General features: G+C 38.8%; 1 protein-coding gene across 2 annotated transcripts in view; it reads left to right on the forward strand.

Moving 5' to 3' along the window:
* The first annotated feature begins 855 nt into the window (after positions 1–855).
* Positions 856–22,866, forward strand: part of LOC117712125 (cytochrome P450 2C6-like) — a 32,689-nt gene continuing 10,678 nt past the window's right edge. Inside the window, exons 1-5 of one of the 2 annotated variants that reach the window (XM_034508121.2) lie at positions 856–1,060; positions 5,408–5,570; positions 5,756–5,905; positions 6,870–7,030; positions 9,062–9,238. In XM_034508121.2, the coding sequence (XP_034364012.1) occupies positions 893–1,060; positions 5,408–5,570; positions 5,756–5,905; positions 6,870–7,030; positions 9,062–9,238 (819 nt within the window). In that variant the 5' untranslated portion in view covers positions 856–892. Of the gene's footprint in view, positions 1,061–2,862; positions 3,013–5,407; positions 5,571–5,755; positions 5,906–6,869; positions 7,031–9,061; positions 9,239–22,866 lie in introns of those variants that run through there. The other variant, XM_076920359.1, reaches the window with a different exon arrangement.

A 22,866-nucleotide genomic window follows, 5' to 3' on the forward strand; every position in this document is an offset into this window, starting at 1 on the left:
CTTGGTGTTTTTGTGGAACTCCTAACAGTGGGTGTGGCTCTTAAGCCTGCTCTTGAAACTCTTTTTCTTCCTACTGTGTTGTTTTATCCAGCCTCAATATGAGGGCTCTTGTCTTGTCTTACTGTACCTTGAGTTGTCCAGTTTGACTGTTATGTCTTGGACTTTCTGAACAGAAAACAGAGGGGGAGTAAATCGTGGGAGAGGAGAGGTGTGAGAAACAAGAAGTGGAGGGATGAGTGGCCTGGATGTATGGTATTAGATAAGAACCTATTTTAAATAAAAAATTGTAATAAAATCACAGTGAATAATTATGGCCATAAGAAAATATCATTAGTTCATTTTTTCTTTCTATGAACTGTTTGATACTTACAGTTCTTCTGTTTGGCTTTTCACTCTTTAAAAAAAACCAACAGTCTTGATTTTCCATGACTTATGTTGTACAGTGGTCAAGGACATGAGAATACATCATCTTTTATTCAACATGTCTGAGTAACACTAGACACACTTTGTTTACTTAGTAGGGTTTGACAGAGTCTGCTAAATATTTATAAAGATACACTTATTGAGAATGTATGTGTAAATATTTAAGATAACAAATATTTTAAACATACAGTTAAATATTCAGTTAAACCTGAGCGTGGTCGCTCATGTATAAAATTTTAACCTTGGGAAGATAAAGCAATGAGTAGATAGTATGAGCTATATCATGAGATGTTTAAGCATGAAGAACAGCTGATTTTTGTCATTATCACTAGGATAAAGTCCATGAAAAAGACAGATTAAAGAGCAGCAGCTAGCTGATTAGTCAATTATGATGTAATATTGATTCTGCAGCCACACTATAAAAGCTCTATGCTGCCTGATTGCAGCTGTGTCAGTAAGGAAGAGCTCAATGGATCTGGTCACGTTCCTGGTGCTAAGCCTCTCCTGTCTCATTCTCCTCTCTCTCTGGAGACAGAGCTCTGGTAGAGGGAAGCTTCCTCCTGGCCCCACTCCTCTTCCAATTATTGGCAATTTCTTCCAGCTAGATGCAAAGAACATCACCCAATCCTTAACCAATGTAAGTATGCCTTATGCTTTTTCTAGCACCTTGCAAAGAAAGGTAACTTAAACTCTTAAAAATTTCTTTTCATTTTGAGCTTAAAATTACAGAATTATTATTTTGAGATTATAATATATTCCTCCTTCCCATTTCTCTTTCCAAATCCTCCCATATATTCCTTATTGTTCTTTTATAAAATCCATGACCAATTCTTTTATTAATTGTTGTTACATGCATATATGTACATTTATATACACATATTCCTAAATATAATCTGTATAGTTTTGATAATGTTATTTTTATGTATGTTTTCAGGACTGGCCAGAAGAGTACTGTAAACAATGATGTGAAGTTAAAAACTGTAAAGTTGCAATTCCTGTCCCCACCAGAAATTAAGGAAGAAGTGATTTCTATTGTGAATTAGAGAAATTTGATTCTTTGCATACTAAAGTGACATTTGCAAAATTGTAAAAATTATGTATCCTTCTTCCCATCTTTATTTTATTGCTGTTGTACACATTTTATTTTATTTTTCTGCTAAAAGTGTCTGGAAAAGGGCACATTACAGCATCCATCAAATCAGGCAGCACTTTAGAGTTTTGCTTTTATTGGCATTAGCATTTGGTACTGAAGTTCTCTGAATAACTGGTGTTTTTTTTAAAGAGAAAATATCTATAAATGTACAGTAACACAGCAAATAAGAGAACTAAACATATTTGATACTATCTACATTGACTTTTGTGAGTAGGGCCATGAATACCCTAGGTCAAGAAACTATTCTCTTAGCAGATACCCATGCTGTATGCAGCTTCAGTAGTACCCACTCTCCACATTTGTAGTAATGATAGAATGAACTTGGGGTCCTCCCTAAGGATTTCCACTTTTCTTCTTGGGACTACATTCCACAGGAATAGCTTTACAGGTGTTCCAGAAACAGTTATCTGAGCATTGATACTTATTTTAGTATTGAGAACATGGAATTATATTTTCCAGGCATCAAGTGATAAAAAAGCAGAGTATCAACGTTGATTATTATTATTATTATTATTATTATTATTATTATTATTATTATTATTATTATTATTTAGTTATGACCAGTTGTTGCCTATCATTCCCTGTTGCAGAGTTTTCCCCCATTCCTTGTCCCCTTTGTTTCTGGGAGGGTGTTCCTCAGTACTCCTCCTCCCTGGGATATCAAGTCTCTATAGGATTAAGCTCATCATCTCCCAGTGAGGACAGACAATGAAGACCTCTGCTGTATATGTGCCAGAAGCCTTGGACTTGCCCCGTCCATGGGGAATTCAATAAGGACCTAGGGAGGGGGAGCAAAAGAGTGAAGGGACAAGAGACATAAAGAAGGAGAGCAAGTTGAAAATTTTGATCAAGCACTCAAATTTTAATTTCATATGGCAGGTTATAAAGGCATAGCAAAATAGGAAGTTTAGGCAAGGATTATTACTTAAGGCTATCTCACTACCATATCTTCGTTGCTTAAGACCATCCCACTATTGTAACATGCTTTCTGGAAATACCAGATGTTCTTTAAGTTTCTGGGGCCTGCGCCCATGAATGTCCTTTCTTAACCTTGTACTTTAACTGACTAGGTTTTCCAGAACAGCAGGTAATTTCCTGGGTTTTGCTCCCAGCATCTGCTCCCTTTCAACAATTTTTATTAGGCCAGTGAGTAGCTAGGGATGATGGCATTATAAAGATGAATGGGCATTAACCAAAGGAGAGAAGTAGTGATCTGACCCTCCAAGTATCTTTTACAGTTGTCTTTTAGGAAGGGGAGGTATTTAAGTCTTGTCAGTTTCTGCAGATCTTCTCAGCAGGACATGATCCAGAGAGGAACCAACATCATCCTCTATGCAATCAGGTTTGCTTCATGGGGGACTCAGAAGTGGACAATTTTGGTCCTCTCCCTGTGGTTCCTCATCACACACCCCTTGCAGATACCCATGCTAAGGCAGGTGAGCATAAATGTGAGTTTTATGCAGCTCCTAAAGGAGCTATATCATTGCAAGGCTTAGCCAGGCCTCTATCAGCCAGATCAGTTCTATGATAATGTACTTGTAGAGGTTTAGATGCCATGGAATCAATTTGTTGTTTTATGAAGCCAGTGAGCCCATTAAAGGCCCAAAAGCTGAAAGCCAAAAGGAGAAGGAGATGACCGCAGGGCCCAGGATGGAAGGGAGAAGGGTGGTAAGTCAAGGAGAGGCAGCAAACCAGTTTTTAAACCACCCTACTTCTTGTTATCATTGTTTCTTTTGCCATTCTAACCTCTCTCTGATCTTGGCCATACTATCTCTAACTACCCAGTGTGGACAGTATAAAAACAGCATTCCTAATTGAGGGTGGCATAGAGCCCCCTTGCTGAAGGAGAAGTAGATCGAGCCCTCTGTAATTTTGGAGGACCACTTCAGACAGGGAAACAGGGATTTTCTTCAGATTAGTGATGCTTATCTCTAGATGTTTGATGTCCTTGTCAGTGGCCTGTTGAAAGTCTAAGTGTGCCTATTTGAAAGAACTAGAGAAGTTATGTTTAATCATTTGATCAGACCCTTAACCCAAATTTTCCATATTGGGCTCAAATTTCCGTAGCCTGCGGGGAATTCAACAAGGACCTGGGGAGGGGGATGAAGGAATGAAAGGATCAAAGACACGAAGAAGTTGAGCAAGTCGAGGGTTTTGATCAAGCGCTCAAATTTTAATTTCAGGTGGCAGGTTATAAAGGCATAGCAAAATGGGAAGTTTAGGCAAGGATCATTGCTTAAGGCTATTCCACTATTGTAGCCTCTTTGCCTAAGACCATCCCACTATCATAACCAGCTTTCAGGAAATACCAGATGTTCTTTAAATTCCTGGGTCCCGAGACCATGAATGTCCTTCTTAACCTTGTACTTTAACTGACTTGGTTTTCCAAAACAGCTGGTAATTTCCTGGGTTTGGCTCCCAGCATGGATTAACCTGTATATGTTATTTAATTGTTGGCTTACTATCTAGGAACTCCCAGGAGTCCAGGTTAGTTAACACTGTTGGTCTTCCTATGGAGTTGCTGTCCCATTCAGTTCTTTCGATCCTTCCACTACTCTTCTTTACTCTTCCTACAATCCAATGCTTGATTGTAAGTACCTCCATTTTTCTCAGTCAGCTGCTTGTAGAGTCTCTCAAAGGACAGCCATGCTTAGGTTCCTGTAGGGTTGAAGGGTTGTGGGTCCTGTGTCTGCTCTGCCACAGGGCTCTGGCCATTCAGGAAGGCATGTGATGGGAAGTCAACAGCTCTCACCCCCACGCTGTTACTGGGCAGGTGTTGGGCTGTGGGGAAGCCATGGGACACCGAGGGTGAGGAAACATAGTCTGAGGTTCTGGGAAAGCTGGAGCAGGCTTGGTTGGTCCTCAGGCCTGCAAGGAGGCCATAGCTGTATGGTTCTCAGGCTCTCAGACATTGAGGGACTGCTGGATGAAGAGGAAGAGCTGAGAATGGAGTGGGGGCCCATGGGATGGGGGAAAGAAGGGTGTTCCGGCTGGTCCCACAGGGAGAGTCCTTGGGTTGTCGGCAGGCAGCTTGGCTTGATCTTGGTGGTGCCTGTGGCTGTGAGCACACAGAGGCCTTCTATGGGAGATTAGACAGCTTCTCTATAGGCAAAGGTCTCCATGGCTCCCCATGGCAGATCCTGATGAAAAGAGGATGTCCATGGTTTTAAGGCATTTATTGCCATGTTGGAAAGTGGATGAGTAAAACTGTACTCCACTTCTCAGGGTGGGCCTGAGGTTAAATATCTTTTGCAGGGAGGAGTGTCTGGGACAGAGAATTTATTGGCTAAGCCTTTAGGCCTTTAGGTACCTCATTAAATTGGAGATCAGTCTGAGGCTACATGGCCACAGGTCAAGTCCTCTACCTATGGAGGGGCTAGGGGCAGTGCCCTTACATGACTGAAGACCACAAATCTATGGAGGGCTGCAGTCAGTGACATGAGTCTGGTGCTTAGGAATCAGGCAAAATGCTTAACATTCCTTTAGGGTCACTGGAGTTTCTAGCCTTAGCTCAACCAAGAACCAGGCTGCCTTTCACAGTCCCACAGATTCCTGTCTGCAAGCACAACATACAACATAGCATAAGTAACAGTGTCAGGGTTTGGTGACTGACTATGGGATGGGGTCTATTATTCATGAGCAATTCATCCACAGAGTGAATCTGGAAAATTCTTCCTTCAGTTACTTATTGAAACATAATCAAAAGACCTGATAAATATTTTGATGTGACAGTTCACTGTAATCTAAATATCAACTGCCTGGGCTATCACTAGGTACACTTTACCCACTGACAAGCGACAATTACCCATTGTTTTGCTTTTCAATTTTCAGTTCTCAAAAGTCTATGGCCCTGTGTTCACGCTGTACTTTGGCATGAAGCCCACTGTGGTGTTGCATGGATATGAAGCTGTGAAAGAAGCCTTGATCGATCATGGGGGAGAGTTTGCTGACAGAGGAAGGTTCCCAGTAACTGACAAAATTGTTAAAGGACTTGGTAAGTAAGTGTGCATGTTTATGTGTGAGCTGAGCAGCATTCACAGTGAGGAAAAGATAGAATGCAGAGGCCAGATTTGATCCTGGGGCTCAGATTGGGCCTCTCTATGGTTGTGTCTTCACAACCCTAAAGATGCCCTTTCTCTTTCTGTGATTACATTGTAGTGTTCATTCCTCTTTGTTTAGGAATTGTTTTTAGCCATGGAAATAGATGGAAAGAAATAAGACGCTTTACACTCACGACTCTGCGGAATTTGGGCATGGGGAAAAGGAACATTGAGGACCGTGTTAAAGAGGAAGCACAGTGCCTTGTGGAGGAACTGAGGAAAACCAATGGTGAGCAAAGCTTTGTGTTTTGACTTTTACATTCTGTTATAGGCCACAGTACAAAGGATCTCCTGGTATTATTTTTTCTGAAAAGGTTTTCTGTTGCTTTTGAATCAGATATCATGAATACAGCTTCTGTTTTAATTTTGTAATGAGTTATATCCTTAGCATAAATATACCTTATATATTGGTGATCATTTTATTAGAGAATAATTGCTATTGATAATGATGGCAGTGATGTCATCTACATTTATGGATCCTAAACCAGGTGATATTTGTTTTCATCTTATTGAACTGCTTTGGTCTTTGTAACTTCACTGTTGTGTTAAGGGGTCTTGAACATTCAATATCATAGTCCTGGGTACTTATGAATAAAAGTACATTTTTCATTACATAGCTGTGTTTAATAGAATTTTATCAAGATTTGAGAAACTATTATGATTTGTTTTGTTGTAATTTTTATGTTTTAAGAAATTACCCAGGACAGCATTAATCTGCAAAGCACAAATTTAACAAAATAACTTGTTTAACTAAACTTGAACTGTTTTAACACTATTTTGTCTTTCTCTAAATATATTATAGATCTGTCTTCTGTTCTGTAAAACATTTATCTCTGCAGCCACTTTTTTTTTTGCCTTAGAGTAGGAGCAGATCTTAATTTGCTGTCATTGTGAAAGCTACTCACCCAGAAAGTACCTTTCACAGAAGACTCCGGATATCTGCTTAAGTTCCGAAGAACCTTTTCTTTAAGTTCTTTCTTCAAGATAAAGTAAAGACTGAAAATCATATTTTAGTGAAGTTCATATTTAAAGTAAAAGTTATCAGTGTTTCCATATATACTGAATATTTAGCTGTTAGAGGAATTTGTAGATAAAATACTGCTTAAGCTTCTAAAGGGACTTTACACATTAAAGGATAAAGTTTCTACTTGGTAAATTTTCATGATATTTTACAATTGTTTCTCATTCCTCAGGCTCACCCTGTGATCCCACCTTCATCCTGGGCTGTGCTCCATGCAATGTCATCTGCTCCATTATTTTCCAGAATCGTTTTGATTATAAAGATCAGGATTTTCTTATCTTGATGGAAAAAGTCAATGAGAACGTCAAGATTCTGAGCAGTCCCTGGATACAGGTGAAGAAAAATTCCTCTTTTCCTGAAAACCAACTTATGACTATTCTTTTTCACAGGTCAAATCACATGTGGACTAATAGTGAAGTGATGATACCCATGTCCTGTCTAGAGTATTATGGAAATGAGGACGTCTGGAAGAAAATTCTAAGTCCTCAGCCTAACAAAGAGAAAAACAAAGGAGAAATGCCAAGATGGATCAAGTTGCTTAGTTCTCTACGTGATGGGATTTTTTTATCATTGACTTTTAGAGAGCTATTTCTATTCATTAATTCATTGATTTTGAGAAAGATATCTAGTCACTCACAGAACATTCTTGCACTACCCACAAGTTCTTGTACTATCAACGGTTAAGACCTACTCATTCCAGTATCTTAGTTTATACAGATAATAATCTGCTAAAAAAAAATTGGAATAATGACCCAGGAAGCACTGAAATCATTGAAATGTTTGCTGCTTTAATTTGGATACTCCCTGATAAGGGACCAGAAAGAAATGACAATATGAATGGTTTTATGGTGTGTAGAACACAAATATCTTCACTGTCTTTCCCTGTGATGAATTAGCATCTCCTGTTCTCTGCCTGTATAGTAGTTGTGGGTCACAGATAAGTCAACAAAGGTGTGCAATTGTTGTCTAGTCATCTTTAGAGGCCCACTTACTTTTATGTTCTCACTTCATGTCAGAGGTTGGCTGATTGGAAAGCTTTCTGCAGTCAATCAGTTACCCTATTACCTTAACGTCTACTAACATCTAAAATATATGAATTAATTTGTATCATATATTTCAAATATATAGGAAAAATTGAATTATTACTAAATGTCAAAAAATTTATTATGAACCTTCATTATTTGGCAGGATTTTCTATCTAAATTCTTCTAAGAGCATAGAAAATTACTATATATTAACTAGAGCAACTCTTCTTCAAGGTAACATGAGTCATATAAAAATATAAATGTAAACATAAAATATAAATATAAATCAAGCTTGTTATAATATAGTATTGTGGGGCTGTGGTACCCGTGTGTGTGGGCGTGGGTCCTGTTGGGCTGAGTTGTGGTTCCCATGAGTCTGCTGCCTCAGGCAGCTGGAATCGTAGCTCAGAGGGCAAAAACTTGGGAATTTGACTGTGTTCACTCCACACAGCCCTGGGCAGACATCGGGCTGAGAAATTGCAGAACTCTGATCTGGGCATGAGGAGATCACAGTCTGAGACACGTGGGGGCAGAGCCTTTGGGTGTTGACCCCAGGGCAAGAAGGCATGCGGGGATCAACTGGTCTCAGACTCCTGGTCTCCCACGTGCCATTGGGAGCTGCAGAAGAGTTGAGACTGGGGTTGTATGTGCTGGACCAGCCTGCAGCTGAGGGAGATGAGGGAGAGAAGCTCCAGCAGCACCCCATGGGGTAGTGAGACTCTTGGTCATGGTGACTCACTTGGCTGGGTCATGGGTGGCTTGACTAGCTTGCTAGAGTTGGGAGCCTCCGTGGCCGGAATGCAAAGAGGTCCTCCGGTTGGAGATTAGGTGGCAGCTCATTGGTTGAAGGCCCCCTCTATGGTTCTCCACAGTGGGTCCCAAAGACACAAGGAAGTCCATGGTTTTAAAAGGTTTATTATCATGGCAGAAAGTAGATGGAAATGTACACTGTGTCCTCAGGTGAGCCTGAGGTTAAATATCTTTTGCAAGGAGGAGGATCTGGGAAGGAATGCTTAATTGGCTACTCCCTCTGTCCTTTAGTTATCTCATTAATATAGAGATTTCTTGAGGTTCTATGGCCTGTAGTCATGCCCTCTACTTGTACTATGTGATGGAAGGCCACAAATCTTTCTTTGGGAGGGGCTGGGGATAAGTGAAAGGAACCAGGGCCCAGGAACAAAGCTGACACCTACCATCCCATTAGGGTATTATTCAGGGTTTGAGGCCTGGCTCGACCAGGTACCCAGCTGCCTCTCACAGCCCTCTGCCCCACATAGTATGTATATGTTTCTTTATTATACCTAATGCATTTAATAAATTCTTGTTTTTTTTCTTGTAGTTCTACAATACTTTCCCTGCTTTCATTGATTATTGTCCTGGTAGTCATAAGACATTTGCTAAAAATTTTTATTATACTAAAAACTACCTTCTGAAGAAAATAAAAGAACATCAAGAATCACTGGATGTTACAAATCCTCAGGACTTTATTGATTATTACCTGATTAAGCAGAAGCAGGTAAAGTTGATACATCCTCATTTATTTGATTTTTCAAGTATTTCCTCATTCACTGAAGACTTTCATATTTGCCATAGATTTATAAAGGATCAGTCCAGTGTCATTTGAAAACAAACTTGAATATTTATTGGATGTGTGAGAATACAATATGGATTCAGAAACACTTCATGGCATTTGGTTAATTAGAACACATTAACATTTACCTTAACATAAAACAAGCAATATAATTGAGGACAAAGACAATACAAAGTGCAGGAGAGAGGGAAACAAACTCCAATTATGTAATAGGGTGTAAGCTTTTGTGTCCAATAAGCTTTGAATTCTCTGTCTTTAACTGCTTCTCCAAATCTACACCAGTATGTGATTTTCATATCTTATTTATTTAACACATTGTATAAGAAAAGTATTCATATGTCATTATCAATTTGTGACTTAAGCGTTTTCGAACAGAAAAGAGAGTTTATTTTTATTTTATTGTGTTTTTTTTATTCTGAAATGTTTTACAGTCCAGTTTTTATTCCTCTCTTTGTCTGCCTTCTGATTGTTCCTCATCCCATACTCCCCCCAATCTCCAAGAGGATGTCATCACTGCACCCACTCCAACCAGACCTCTCAACTCCCTGAGGTCTCAATTATCTCAAATGTTAGGTGCATCATCTCTCACTGAGGCCAGACCAGGCAGTTCTTTGCTGTATATGTATTAGGGACTTCATATCAGGTGGTGTTTGCTTCCTGGTTGGTTGCTCAGTGTCTGAGAGATCTCAGGGGTCCAGGTTCATTGAGACAGCTGGTCTTCCTATGTAGTCACCCTCTTCTTCATCTTCTTCTAGATTTTTCCTAATTCAACCACAATGGTCTCCAGCTTCTGTATATTGGTTTAGTGTAAATATTTGCATCTGACTTTTAGCTGCTTTTTGGGTCTCTCAGAGGACAGTCATGCTAGGCTCCTGTTTGTAAGGACACCATAGCATCAATAATAATGTCAGGTCTTGGAGCCTCACCTCGAGCTTGATCCAAATTTGGGCCTGTTGACTAATGGTTTTTTCCTCAAGCTCTTCTCCATTTTTGTCTCTGCCATTGTTTAGCAAGGACCAATTCTGGGTCAGAGTTTATGACTGTGGGACAGTAATTACATTCCTCAACTTGATGTTCTGTCTTTCTACTGGAGGTGGGCTCTACCAGTTTTCTCTTCCCAGTGTGAGACATTTCATCTAACGTCCCTTCCTTTGAATCCTGAGAGTCTCTCATCTCTCAGGTCTCTGATACATTCTAGAGGCTCCACCCCACCTCCCGAGTTTAGAGTTTACCTGTTTCTATTCTTTTGGCCAGCCCTCAGGGCTTTAGTCCTGTTTTTTCCCCAAACCTGATCAGTTCCCCTTTTCACCTCCCTGTCTCCTTCCCTCCCTCTCTCTGCTACCCATGATTGCTTTCTTTTCCCTCCCAAGTGGGACTGAGGCATTCTCACTTTGGCCCTTCAGCTTGTTAAAGTTCTTGCATTCTGTGAACTGTATCCTGGATACTCTATTTATTTTTTGGTCAATATCCACTTATTAGTGAGTGCTGGGCTGTAGCTCAAGTGTGGTTGTGTGTCCTGTTGGGCTGAGCTGTAAGTACATACCATGCATGTCCTTTTGGGTCTGAGTTACCTCACTCAGGATGATATTTTCTAGTTCCATCCATTTGCCTGCAAAACTCAGGATGTTCTCATTCTCAATAGCTGAGCAGTATTTCATTGTGTAAATGAATTATGTTTTCTTTATCCATTCTTCAGTTGTGGAACATCTGGGTTGTTTCCAGCTTCTTGCTATCACAAATAAAGCCACTGTGAACATAGTGGAACAAGTGCCCATGTGGCATGGTGGGGCATCTTTTGGGTATATGCCCAAGAGTGGTATAGCTGGATCTTCAGGTAGGTCTATTTCCAGTTTTCTAAGGAACTTCCAGATTGATTTCCAGAGTGGTTGTATCCATTTACAATCTCAGAAGCATCCTCGTCAACATGTGTTGTCACCTGAGGTTTTGATCTTAGCCATTCTGATTGTTGTAAGGTGGAATCTCAGGGTCATTTTGATTTGCATTTCCCTAAACACTAAGGACTTTAAACATTTCTTTAAGTGCTTCTCAGCAATTCAAGATTCCTCTGTTGTGAAATCTGTTTAGTTCTATAACCCATTTTTTATTGAGTTTTTTTTTTTTTTTTTGTCTTTTTGGTGACTAGCTTCTTGAGTTCTTTATATATTTTGGATATTACCCCTTTATCTGATATGGAGTTAGTGAAGATTTTTTCCCCAAACTGTAGGTGTCCAATTTGTCCTATTCACTGTGTTCTTTGCCTTACAGAAGCTTTTTGGTTTCATCAGGTCCCGTTTATCAATCTTGATTTTACAGCCTGAGCCCTTGGAGTTCTGTTTAGAAAGTTTCCCACTGTGCCAAAGAGTTCAAGCCTCTTTTCCACTTTCTCTTCTATTAGCTTCAGTGTATCTGGTTTTATGTTGAGGTCCTTGATCCACTTATACTTGAGCTTTGTACATGGTGACAAATATGTATTTCTTTTTCTTTTTTTATTAGATATTTTATTTACACTTCAGATGCCATCCCCTCTCCCAATTCCCCCCCCTTAGAAAACCCCTATCCCATGCCTGCTCTTTCTTTTTGCACGTATACATTTTTTTAAAAATGTTAATCATAGGCATTATAAGTTTGGTATTGCTCAATCAGAGGTGTAACCCACTACCCAACCTAGATATATCAACTATCTTTGACTGGTAGAGATACATGAACATCTGCCTCCCTGTCTCCCCCCTCTTTCTCTCTTTCATCACCTAGCTTCTCCTGTCCTTCTTCTCCTCCTCTCCTTACTCCTTCTCTTCCTCTCAGTACTCCTCCCACCTTAGCTCCTCCTACATATCACCCTTCCTATTAAAATGAAACTTTTCTCTCAAAATACAATTAGAGAATAATTATGCCAATTTGTACCAGTGAGGTACAAGATAGTCCTAATACCCAGTCCATCCTTTTGTTGACTAACCAGAACCTCTGTCATCTATCCTAACTAAAACACTTAGTTCTGAACCTGGCTTTTTCCTTGGGTTTAGAATGAATATCAGCTGAAAACCATCCACTCAAATCTTTTCTCTCAAGGTAAATAGCCAGAATTGGCTATGAGGCTATAAGTTTTCAACTCCATCAGAAATCCAGAATGACTGAGTTAACTATAATTGTGGAAAGCACAAAGCATAGCTTCTAAAACTTAGCCAATTTATAGAGACCTCTGAACACCAGGACACTCCCTCTACTACATAACATTGGAGCATCTGTTCTTCCGCCTTCTGGCCCAGGATCATCTGACAGACCTTAGTGATGCAGAATTATTAAGGGCTGATTACTCTGTCTAGGCAGATATAATCAGTCGACTATTCTGCTAGTGTGTCCTTTTCTGGACTGTAATTTGTCTGTAGAAGGACAGAGGCACTTCTTGTCTAGTGGCTGTCTCACCACAACTGGAGTAACTCCAAAGATCCTCAATTTCTTCTTAGAATTCAATATAGGAAGCTGTCAGGAGCAGACAGGTCTCTAATCAAAATGAACATTAATACAGAAATGTTTGTCATGTCAATTCTGTGGATTTCTGATGTTTTGAAAACCAACTATCCATGTAAGGTAATCTGGACTGTTGCCTGTTAACTCCACTCAGCTATTTCTAAATAAAACATAGAAAACACCCTAACAATATACTCCAACCCATGAATTTGCTATAGTCCCTTAACTCACAGGCTGACCATCTCAAATCAGTTAAAAAAAAGTTAAAGAAGGACTGGGTCTAAGCCTTGTATTACTAAGTGTGTTATACTGGTACAATACCTATGAAGGTAACAATATTCATCTCACTCTTATGTCATTAAGAAGCTCGTACTAATGAAAACCTTAAAATTTGTAATCAAAGTAAATTGGTGCCATTTAAGAATTTATATCTTCATCTTGATACTAATTATACAGATTTCTACTAATAGGTTATGGCTATGCAATAAACCCTAGCTAATCCTCTCTATTCTGACAAAACCACTACGTTTCCCTAGAAAGACAGCCCAACATTTACCACCTTAGTCCCCAAGCCCAGGGAATAGGGGCGCTGACTCTTCATTAGCTTCTTCAAGCTGATTATGGGCGTTGAGATATTAGAAGAGGAGTGGGGGGAAGAGCAAATTGACAGTCCTCTGATGCTGTGTCTTCGCTGCCTCCAGATGGAATTCCCGGACCTCAGAGGTTTGAGCAGGTCTGCCAAGCTTGCTTGTTGAGTAGATACACCAAGGATGATCATTCTGCAATATACAATTCTCAAAACAAATTTTAGTATCAAGATAGTTTTTTTTTTTTTTTTAAAGAGGGCTGACATTTTATTAAGGATGTTGGTTCTAACCACTTTTCTTTTTTTTTTCCCCTCTTTTATTGGATATAATATTTACATTTCAAATTTTATCCCCTTACCACATTCCCCCCCACCTCCCAGGAACCCCTTATCCCATCCCCCCTCCTCCTGCTTCTATGAGGGTGTTTACCCACCTACCCCCCAATCCCCCTCCAATGACACCCACCCTCAGATTACCCCCCCCCCCACTCAGTGCTCAGCCTTCAAGGTACCATTGACCTCATCTCCCACCTATGCCCAACAAGGCCATCCTCCCCTACATGAACAGCTGGAGTCATGTGGCTCTCCATATGTGCTCCTAGGCTGGTGGTTTAGACCCTGGGGAGCTCTGGCTGGTTGGTACTGTTGCTCTCCTCATGAGGCCACCAACCCTTTAGGCTCCTTCAGTTTATGCTCTAACTTCTCTATTGGGAACCTTTGATCAGATTAATGGTTAGCTGTGAGTATCTGCCTCTGGGTATGTCAGACTCTGGGGGACCTCTAAGGAGACAGCCTTATTAGGCTGCTGTCAGCTTTCCCTTCCTGACATCCATATCAGCGTCTATTTTTGGTGACTGCACATGGAATGAATACCCAGGTGGAATGGTCTCCATATAACCTCTTCTTCAGATTCTGTCCCACACTTTGTCTCCATATTTGCTCCCTTGAGTATTTAGTTACTCCTTCTAAGAAAGACCTAGGCATCCTCACTTGTTCTTTCTTCTTCATGAGCTTCATGTCGTCTGGTAGTTGAATCTTTGTTGTTTCAAAATTTGGGCTAATCTCTGTTTATCAGTGAGTAAATACCATGTGTGTTCTTTTGTGATTGGGTTACCTCACTCAGGATGATATTTTCTAGTTCCATCCATTTACCTAAGAATTTCTCAAATTCATTATTTTTAATAGCTGAGTAATATTCCATTGTGTAAATGTACCACATTTTTTGTATCCATTCCTCTGTTGAAGGGAATCTGGGATCTTTCCAGCTTTTGGCTATTATAAATAAGGATGCTATGAACACAGTGGAGCATATGTCTTTGTTATATGTTGGGGCATTTTCTGGGTATATGCCCAGGAGTGGTATAGCTGGATCCTCAGGTAGTGCTATGTCCAATTTTCTGAGGAACTGCCAGACTGACTTCCAGAGTGGTTGTACCAGTTTGCAACCCCACCAACAATGAAGGAGTGTTCCTCTTTCTTCACATCCTTGGCAGCATCTACCCTCACCTGAATTTTTGATCTTAGCTATTCTGACTGGTGTCAGGGGATGAGGTCCCATTTGTCAATTCTTGATCTTAGAGCATAAGCCATTGGTGTTCTGTTCAGGAACTTTTCCCCTATGCCTAGGTATTAGAGGGTCTTCCCCAACTTCTCTTCTATTAGTTTCAGTGTATCTGCCTTTATGTGAAGGTCCTTTATCCACTTGGAGTTGAGCTTTGTACAAGGGGATAAGAATGGATTAATTTGAATCCTTCTACATGTTAACCTCCAGTTGAGCCAGCACCACTTGTTGAAAATGCTGTCCTTTTTCCACTGGATGGTGTTAGCTCCCTTGTCAAAGATCAAGTGACCATAAGTGTGCGGGTTCATTTCTGGGTCTTCAATTCTATTCCATTGATCTTCCTGCCTGTCTCTGTACCAATACCATGCAGTTTTTATCACTACTGCTCTGTAGTACAGTTTGAGGTCAGGGATGGTGAAGTTCTTTTATTGTTGAGAAGATTTCTCGCTATCCTAGGTTTTTTGTTGTTCCAAATGAATTTGTAGATTGCTCTTTCTATCTCTATGAAGAATTGATTTGGAATTTTGATGGGTATTGCATTGAATCTGTAGATTGCTTTTGGCAGGATGGCCATTTTTACTAAGTTAACCTTGCCAATCCAGGAGCATGGGAGACCTTTCCATCTCCTGAGATCTTCTTTGATTTCTTTCTTCAGAGACTTAAAGTTCATGTCATACAGATCTTTCACTTGCTTGGTTAGATTCACTCCAAGATATTTTATTTGTGGCTATTGTGAAGGGGGTCATTTCCCTAATTTCTTTCTCAGCCTGTTCATCCTTTGAATAGAGGAAGGCTACTGATTTGTTTGAGTTGATTTTATATCCAGCCACATTGCTAAAGTTGTTTATCAGGTTTAGGAGTTCTCTGGTGGAAGTTTTAGGTTCACTTAAGTATACTATCATATCATCTGCAAGTAGTGAAATTTTGACTTCTTCCTTTCCTATCTGTATCCCTTTGACTTCCTTTTGTTGTCTAATTGCTCTAGCTAAGACTTCCAGTACTATATTGAATAGGTAAGGTGAGAGTGGGCAGCCTTGTCTAGTCCCTGATCTTAGTGGGATTGCTTCCAGTTTCTCTCCATTTAGCATGATGTTGGGTACTGGCTTGCTGTATATTGCTTTTACTATGTTTAGGTATGGGCCTTGAATTCCTGATCTTTCCAAGACTTTTAACATAAAGGGATGTTGAATTTTGTCAAATGCTTTCTCAGTGTCTAGTGAGATGACCATGTGGTTATTTTCTTTAAGTTTATTTATGCAGTGGATTACATTGATGGATTTCTGAATATTGAACCATCCCTGCATTCCTGGGATAAAGCCTACTTGGTCTTGATGGATAATTGTTTTGATGTGTTGTTGGATTCAGTTTGCGAGAATTTTATTGAGTATTTTTGCATCAATATTCATAAGGGAGATTGGTCTGTAGTTCTCTTTCTTTGTTGGGTCTCTCTGTGCTTTAGGTATGAGTGTAATGGTAGCTTCATAGAATGAATTGGGTAGTGTTCCTTCTGTTTCTATTTGATGGAATAGCTTGAAGAGGATTGGTATTAGGTGTTCCTTGAAGGTCTGAAAGAATTCTGCGCTGAAACCATCTGGCCCCAGATATTTCTTGGTGGGAAGATTTTTAATGACTGTTTCTATTTCTTTAGGAGTTATGTGACTGTTTAGATGATTTATCTGCTCCTCGTTTAACTTTGGTACCTGGTATTTGTCTAGAAAATTGTCCATTTCCTCCAGATTTTCCAATTTTGTTGAGTATAGGCCTTTGTAGTAGGATCTGGTGATTTTTTTTAATTTCCTCTGTTTCTGTTGTCATGTCTCCCTTTTCAGTCCTGATTTTATTAATTTGAATACTGTCTCTTTGCCCTTTGGTTGTTAATGTATGCTCTTTCCAATTTCTTTTTGTGAGCACTTAGAGCTATGAGTTTTCCTCTTAGTACTGCTTTCAGTGAGTCCCACAAATTTTGATATGATGTGTCCTTATTTTCATTTAAATCTAAAAAGTCTTTAATTTCTTCCTTTATTTCTTCCTTGACCAAGTTATCATTGAGTAGAGCATTGTTCAGTTGCCAAGTGTGTGTGGGCTTTCTGTTGTTTTGTCCATGTCAAAGACAATTCTTAGTCCATGGTGGTCTGATAAGGTACTAGGGATTATTTCAATCTTTTTGTATCTGTTGAGGCCTGTTTTGTGACCAATTATATGGTCTATTTTGGAGAAGGTACCATGAGGTGCTGAGAAGAAGGTATATTCTTTTGTTTTAGGATGGAATGTTCTATAGATGTCAGTTAAGTCCAATTAATTGGTTCATAACTTCTGTTAGTTTCATTGTGTCTCGGTTTAGTTTCTGTTTCCATGATCTGTCCATAGCTGAGAGTGGGGTGTTGAAATCTCCCACTATTATTGTGTAGGGTGCAATGTATGTTTTAAGCTTTAGTAAAGTTTCTTTTATGTATGTTTGTGCCCTTGCATTTGGGGCATAGATGTTGAGAATTGCGAGTTCCTCTTGGTACATTTTTCCTTTGATGAATATGAAGTGTCCTTCTTTATCTTTTTTGATTACTTCTGGTTGAAAATGATTTTTTTTGATATTAGAATTGCTACTCCAGCTTGTTTTTTGGGACCATTTGCTTGGAAGATTGTTTTTCAACCTTTTACTCCGAGGTAGTGTCTGTCTTTTCACAAAGGTGCGTTTCCTGAATGCAGCAAAATGTTGGGTCCTGCTTACGTATCCAGTCTGATAATCTTTATCTTTTTATTGGAGAATTGAGTTCATTGATATTAAGAGTTATTAAGAAGAAATGAATGTTGTTTCCTGTTATTTTTGTTATTGGCAGTGGAGATATGTTTGTGTAGCTACCTTCTTTTACGGTTTTTGGAAGATTACTTTCTTGCTTTTTCTAGGTTGTAGTTTTCCTCCTTGTGTTGGAGTTTTCCATCAATTATTCTTTGAAGTGCTGGATTTGTGTTGAGATACTGTGTAAATTTGGATTTGTCATGGAATATTTTGGTTTCTCCATCAATAATGATTGACAATTTTGCTGGGTATAGTAGTCTGTGCTGGCATTTGTGTTCTCTTAGGGTCTGTATGATATCATTCCAGGATCTTCTGGCTTTTATGGTCTCTGGTGAGAAGTCTGGTGTAATTCTTATAGGTCTGCCTTTATATGTTACTTTGCCTTTTTCCCTTACTGCTTTTAGTATTTTTTCTTTGTTTTGTACATTTGATGTTTTGACTATTATGTGGCGGGAAGTATTTCTTTTCTGGTCTAACCTATTTGGAGTTCTGTAGGCTTCTTGTATATTTATGGACAGCTCTTTCTTTAGGTTAGGGAAGTTTTCCTCTATAATTTTGTTGAGGATATTTACTGGTCCTTTACGTTGGGTGTCTTCCCCTCATCTATACCTATTATCCTTAGGTTTGGCCTTCTCATTTTGTCTTGGATTTCTTGTATATTTTGGGTTAGTAGCTTTTTGTATTTTGCATTTTCTTTGACAGTTGTGTCAATGTTTTCCGTGGTATCTTCTGCACATGAGATTCTCTCTTCCATCTCTTGTATTCTGTTGGTGATACTTGTGTCTATGACTCCTGATCTTTTTTTTTTTTAGGTTTTCTATCTCCTGGGTATTGTCCCTTTGTGATTTCTTTATTGTTTCTACTTCCATTTTTAGATCCTGCATGGTTTTGTTTAATTCCTTTTCCCATTTGGTAGCATTTTCTTGCAATTCCTTAAGGGATTTTTGTGTTTCCTCTTTAAGGGTTTCTATCTGTCTACCATTGTTCTCCTTAAGTTCTTTGAGAGTGTTATTTATGTCTTTCTTAAAGTCCTCTATCATTGTCATGAGAAGTGATTTTAATTCTGAATCCTGCTTTTCTGGTGTGATGGGGTGTTCAGGGCTTGCTCTGATGGGGGACCTGGGTTCTGATGATGCCATGTAACTTTGGTTTCTGTTGCTTGTCTTTTGCCTTCTGGTTAACTCTAGTGCTGCCTGTTCTTGCTGTCTCTGACTGAAGCCTGCCTTTCCAGTTATCTTGCTTGTGTCTGATCTCCTAGGTGTCCAGATATCTCTGTGATCTTTTCCAGCTATACTGATTACAGTGGTACCTCTAGGATGCCGCAGGATTTGGTGCCTCCAAGGTAGCAGTCCAGCTAGGTGTCTACTGTTCTGGGTGCAGTGTCTCCTCTAGGATATCTCAGGATATGTTGTCTGACGCTGTGAGTTCAGTTGTTCCTTTGTGGCTCTGGGTTGTGTGGACCTTCCACAATGTCTCAGGTGGAATCCGGGGTCCACACAACAGCAGACCTGGCATAGGTCTGGTCCAGGCCTCAGATCGGGGAGAGGGCCTTAAGGGGAGTGCTACTCCGCAGGGGTGGGGAGGGGGGTATCTGCTGGAATCTGAGCGCTCACAGCACCCAGCTATGGGCTTAGGGCAGTATGTGGGTCTTCCTACCTAAAGTTGGCTTGGGATCCGTGGAGCCTCCAGAATGTCTCAGGCGAAATCCGGGGTCCACACAACAGCAGACCAGGCAGAGGTCTGGTCCTATTTTTATTTTTCTACGTACAGACTGCCAGTTAGACCAGCACCATTTATTGAATCTTTCTTTTTTCCATTGTATATTTCTTGTCTTTTTTGCCAAAGATCATGTTTCTGTAAGTGTTTGATTTTATTTCTGGGTCTTCAATTCTATTCCATTTATCTATCTGTCTGTCTGTGTACCAATACCATGAGTTTTTAAATAATTATTGCTCTCTAGTAGACTTTGAGATCAGGGATGGTGATTCCCCCAGAAGTTTTTTATTATTAAGAATTGTTTTTTGCTATTCTGGACTTCTTGTTTTTCAGATGAATTTGATAATTGCTCTTTCCATGTCCTTGAATAACTGCATTTGTATTTCAATGGGGATTGTGTTGAATCTGTTGATTGTCTTTGGTAGGATGGCTATTTTTACTGTGTTAATTCTACCAGTCCATGAGCATGGAAGATCTCTCCATATTCTGAGTTCTTCTTCGATTTCTTTCTTGAGAACCTTGAAGTTTTTATCATACAGTTCTTTCACTTGTTTGGTTAGAGTTACTCTAAAATATTTTACATTATTTGTGAATATTGTGAATGATGTTGTTTCCCAGATTTTTTGTTTCAGCCAGTTTATCATTTGTATAAAGGAAGGCTACAGGTTTATTTGAGAGATTTTAATATACAAATATAATGCAATTTTTTGAACATATCTTTGAAGTTATTCTTAATGAAAATTTTATAATTTAGCATGTCACTGATTTAATGTACTATTTATTTGATTATTGCATGTCTGTAAAATTTCTCATAGGGCAGGTATATCGATAAGGACATTTTTCATTTTTGAGAATTTCTTACATATATACAATTAAATATAGTTATATTTATCTCCCATTTCCTCTCCATTTCTTCATTTCTCATATATATCCTACAGCAACCCTCTCTCAAGTTCATTCCCTTTCTTTCTTTCTTTCTTTCTTTCTTTCTTTCTTTCTTTCTTTTCTTCTTTGTTTCTTTCCTTTTTCATTCTTTGTTTCTTTCTTTCCTTGTTTTTTATTTATTCTTTTCTTTATTCCTCCTTTCATTGTTTCTCTGTTTCATTCTTTGCTTCTTTCTTTTTTTCATTTTTTCTTTCTTTCACTACTCAATAATTACAGTTTATGTTCCCCATATTTGAATTGGGTCATGCACTACACCATGGAAAATATCTCAGTAGCCATATATTTAAAAAAAAGATTCTCTCTTCCCACTAGTTATCATTTGCCAATAGCTTCTCAGGAAAAAAATGTTCTGAATGGTCCTTTCCCCTATTGCTGCTGGAAGTTTGAGTGGTGTAATTTTATTCAGGTCAGTGTCATGTGCAGAAGGTTGCACTTTACTATTCTCCTTCCCATACTCTTGTTCTTACAGACCTTAGCAGGAAAGTGGGGTTGATAAAGATGCTAGTTTTAGGCCTGAGTACTAGATCTCTTATTTTTTGCACTTTTATGATTTACTCATCTCTCGATAGACTTCTAATCTGCAAAAAGAAGCTTTTGGACCTAAATTTTTAACAGCCCAGGTTAACGGGAATACACATAAACATTTACACAGAAGCTGGACAATAAGACCATTAACAGAATTACATCAGTATGTCATTACCTAGAGACTCAGCACTCTCTATCCATGGGCTTTTAACCAGGAACACATTTCTGGTTATGAAATTCCCTGTTGTAGGCTTTAAAACTAATCAGAAAGTAGTTAGGTATTTTGTAATAGTCATAATTATATTGTACCAGTGCAGATCATGGATGGTGACTTGATCTGACCAGGGGTAAAGCTCAGAGGTTCCAGATTCAGAGTAGGGATGAGATCTGACCCTGGGTAAGGTCCACAGGTGAGGGAGGAGATTCTCAATCCTTGTTAGTAGAAGCTATGGATCTGAGTAAAAGTCTAAGATATTCTGGACTAAGACCTATGGAGAACAGGAGTTGAACAACTCAGTACAAGTTTCAGTGAGCAAGATTACTTTTTATGTTGTTAGATAAATCTGAGTCAATTAGGAAACGTGTAGAATAATAGAGATTTAGATGAGAAATGAACTAGAAAACTACTCAACCAAATTAACCTAACCTGGAAACAAGTGTAAGTCAGTCTTATTATCTTTACTGCCACCAATACTTTGTGTTGAACACCTATGAACAATCACCCAGGATCAGAAGTTAATTTTGTTTGGAGAAAATGCCACAGTAATGTAGTCACTTTATTATTTGCAGTAGAAAGCTACTAATCATATGGAATATGTGCCTGCATATGTGATCATTTTAACTTAACTGTGAAAGCTTAATATCATTTAAAATCTCCTCTGAAATGATTGTTTTGAGTTCAAATGCTGACCTATGAGCACCAATATCTTCTGGATTTTAGTGTAAACTAAGAGGAAGAAAGACTTCTAAAAATATTTAAGATGAAACCAATGAAGATCACTAAAATAATGATCCATCACTAAAATAATTTAAATCCTTGGATTTCATTGGCAATGAAATCTGAAGGCATCGTATGTGTATAGCTTCTAGAGTCCACATTTTGATCTAGACACACTGTCAACAGGACTTTAAAAACTGAGTATCTAGAGCACATAGTTATTGTGTATTGTGCAACATTCAGTGACTAGAATGTAAAATGAGTAATAAAAGACTTAAAAAGAGACCAAACTCTATTACTGCACTACAGAACAGACTTGTAAAGTTTTTCTGTGTTGGGTCAGCTAGTGGATATTTTAGTTTCCATAGAAGGAATACATGGCCATAATCATTTGGTGTCATTTTTCTTTTTTTTTTGTTTTTTGTTTTTTTTGATACAGTGTTTCTCTGTGTAGTCCTGTCTATCCTGGAACTCACTCTGTAGACCAGGCTGGCCTCGAACTCAGAAATCCGCCTGCCTCTGCCTCCCAAGTGCTGGGATTAAAGGCGTGTGCCACCACTGCTCAGCAGCTGGTATCGTATTTCTATCTAAAAAATAGAGAACTGGATGTGACTTGGTCTCATAAAAATATATTCATAAGTACAGGTGCAGGGTCTGATTTGTCTTTCATGCCATACTTAGGTGTCTGGCATAGAGAATTAGAATTGAAGAAGGCCTGTTTTTACTAGTCTTTCCCTACTGTTTTTCCTGATCTTGCCTACTGTATTAGGTCTACTGTAATAAATAAGAAAAAAAGAAAACATATGACTTTTCATGATTTTTCTAAACTATCAACCAGAAAAATAAAGTAAAATAAAATCTAGGAAAAAAGAAAACTACTTGAATTAATATTGTAAATGGGGATGTGTGCCTTTGTTTAACAGATACCAACAAAGAGAAAGTTATTTTAATACTGTTAGTATGGTCATTACACAGTATTAGTTATTCTAGTGTTATCAATTCTTAAATTAAGCTATATGAAAAT

The sequence above is a fragment of the Arvicanthis niloticus genome, chromosome 1 (genome assembly GCF_011762505.2).
Source record: "Arvicanthis niloticus isolate mArvNil1 chromosome 1, mArvNil1.pat.X, whole genome shotgun sequence".
Taxonomy (NCBI): domain Eukaryota; kingdom Metazoa; phylum Chordata; class Mammalia; order Rodentia; family Muridae; genus Arvicanthis; species Arvicanthis niloticus.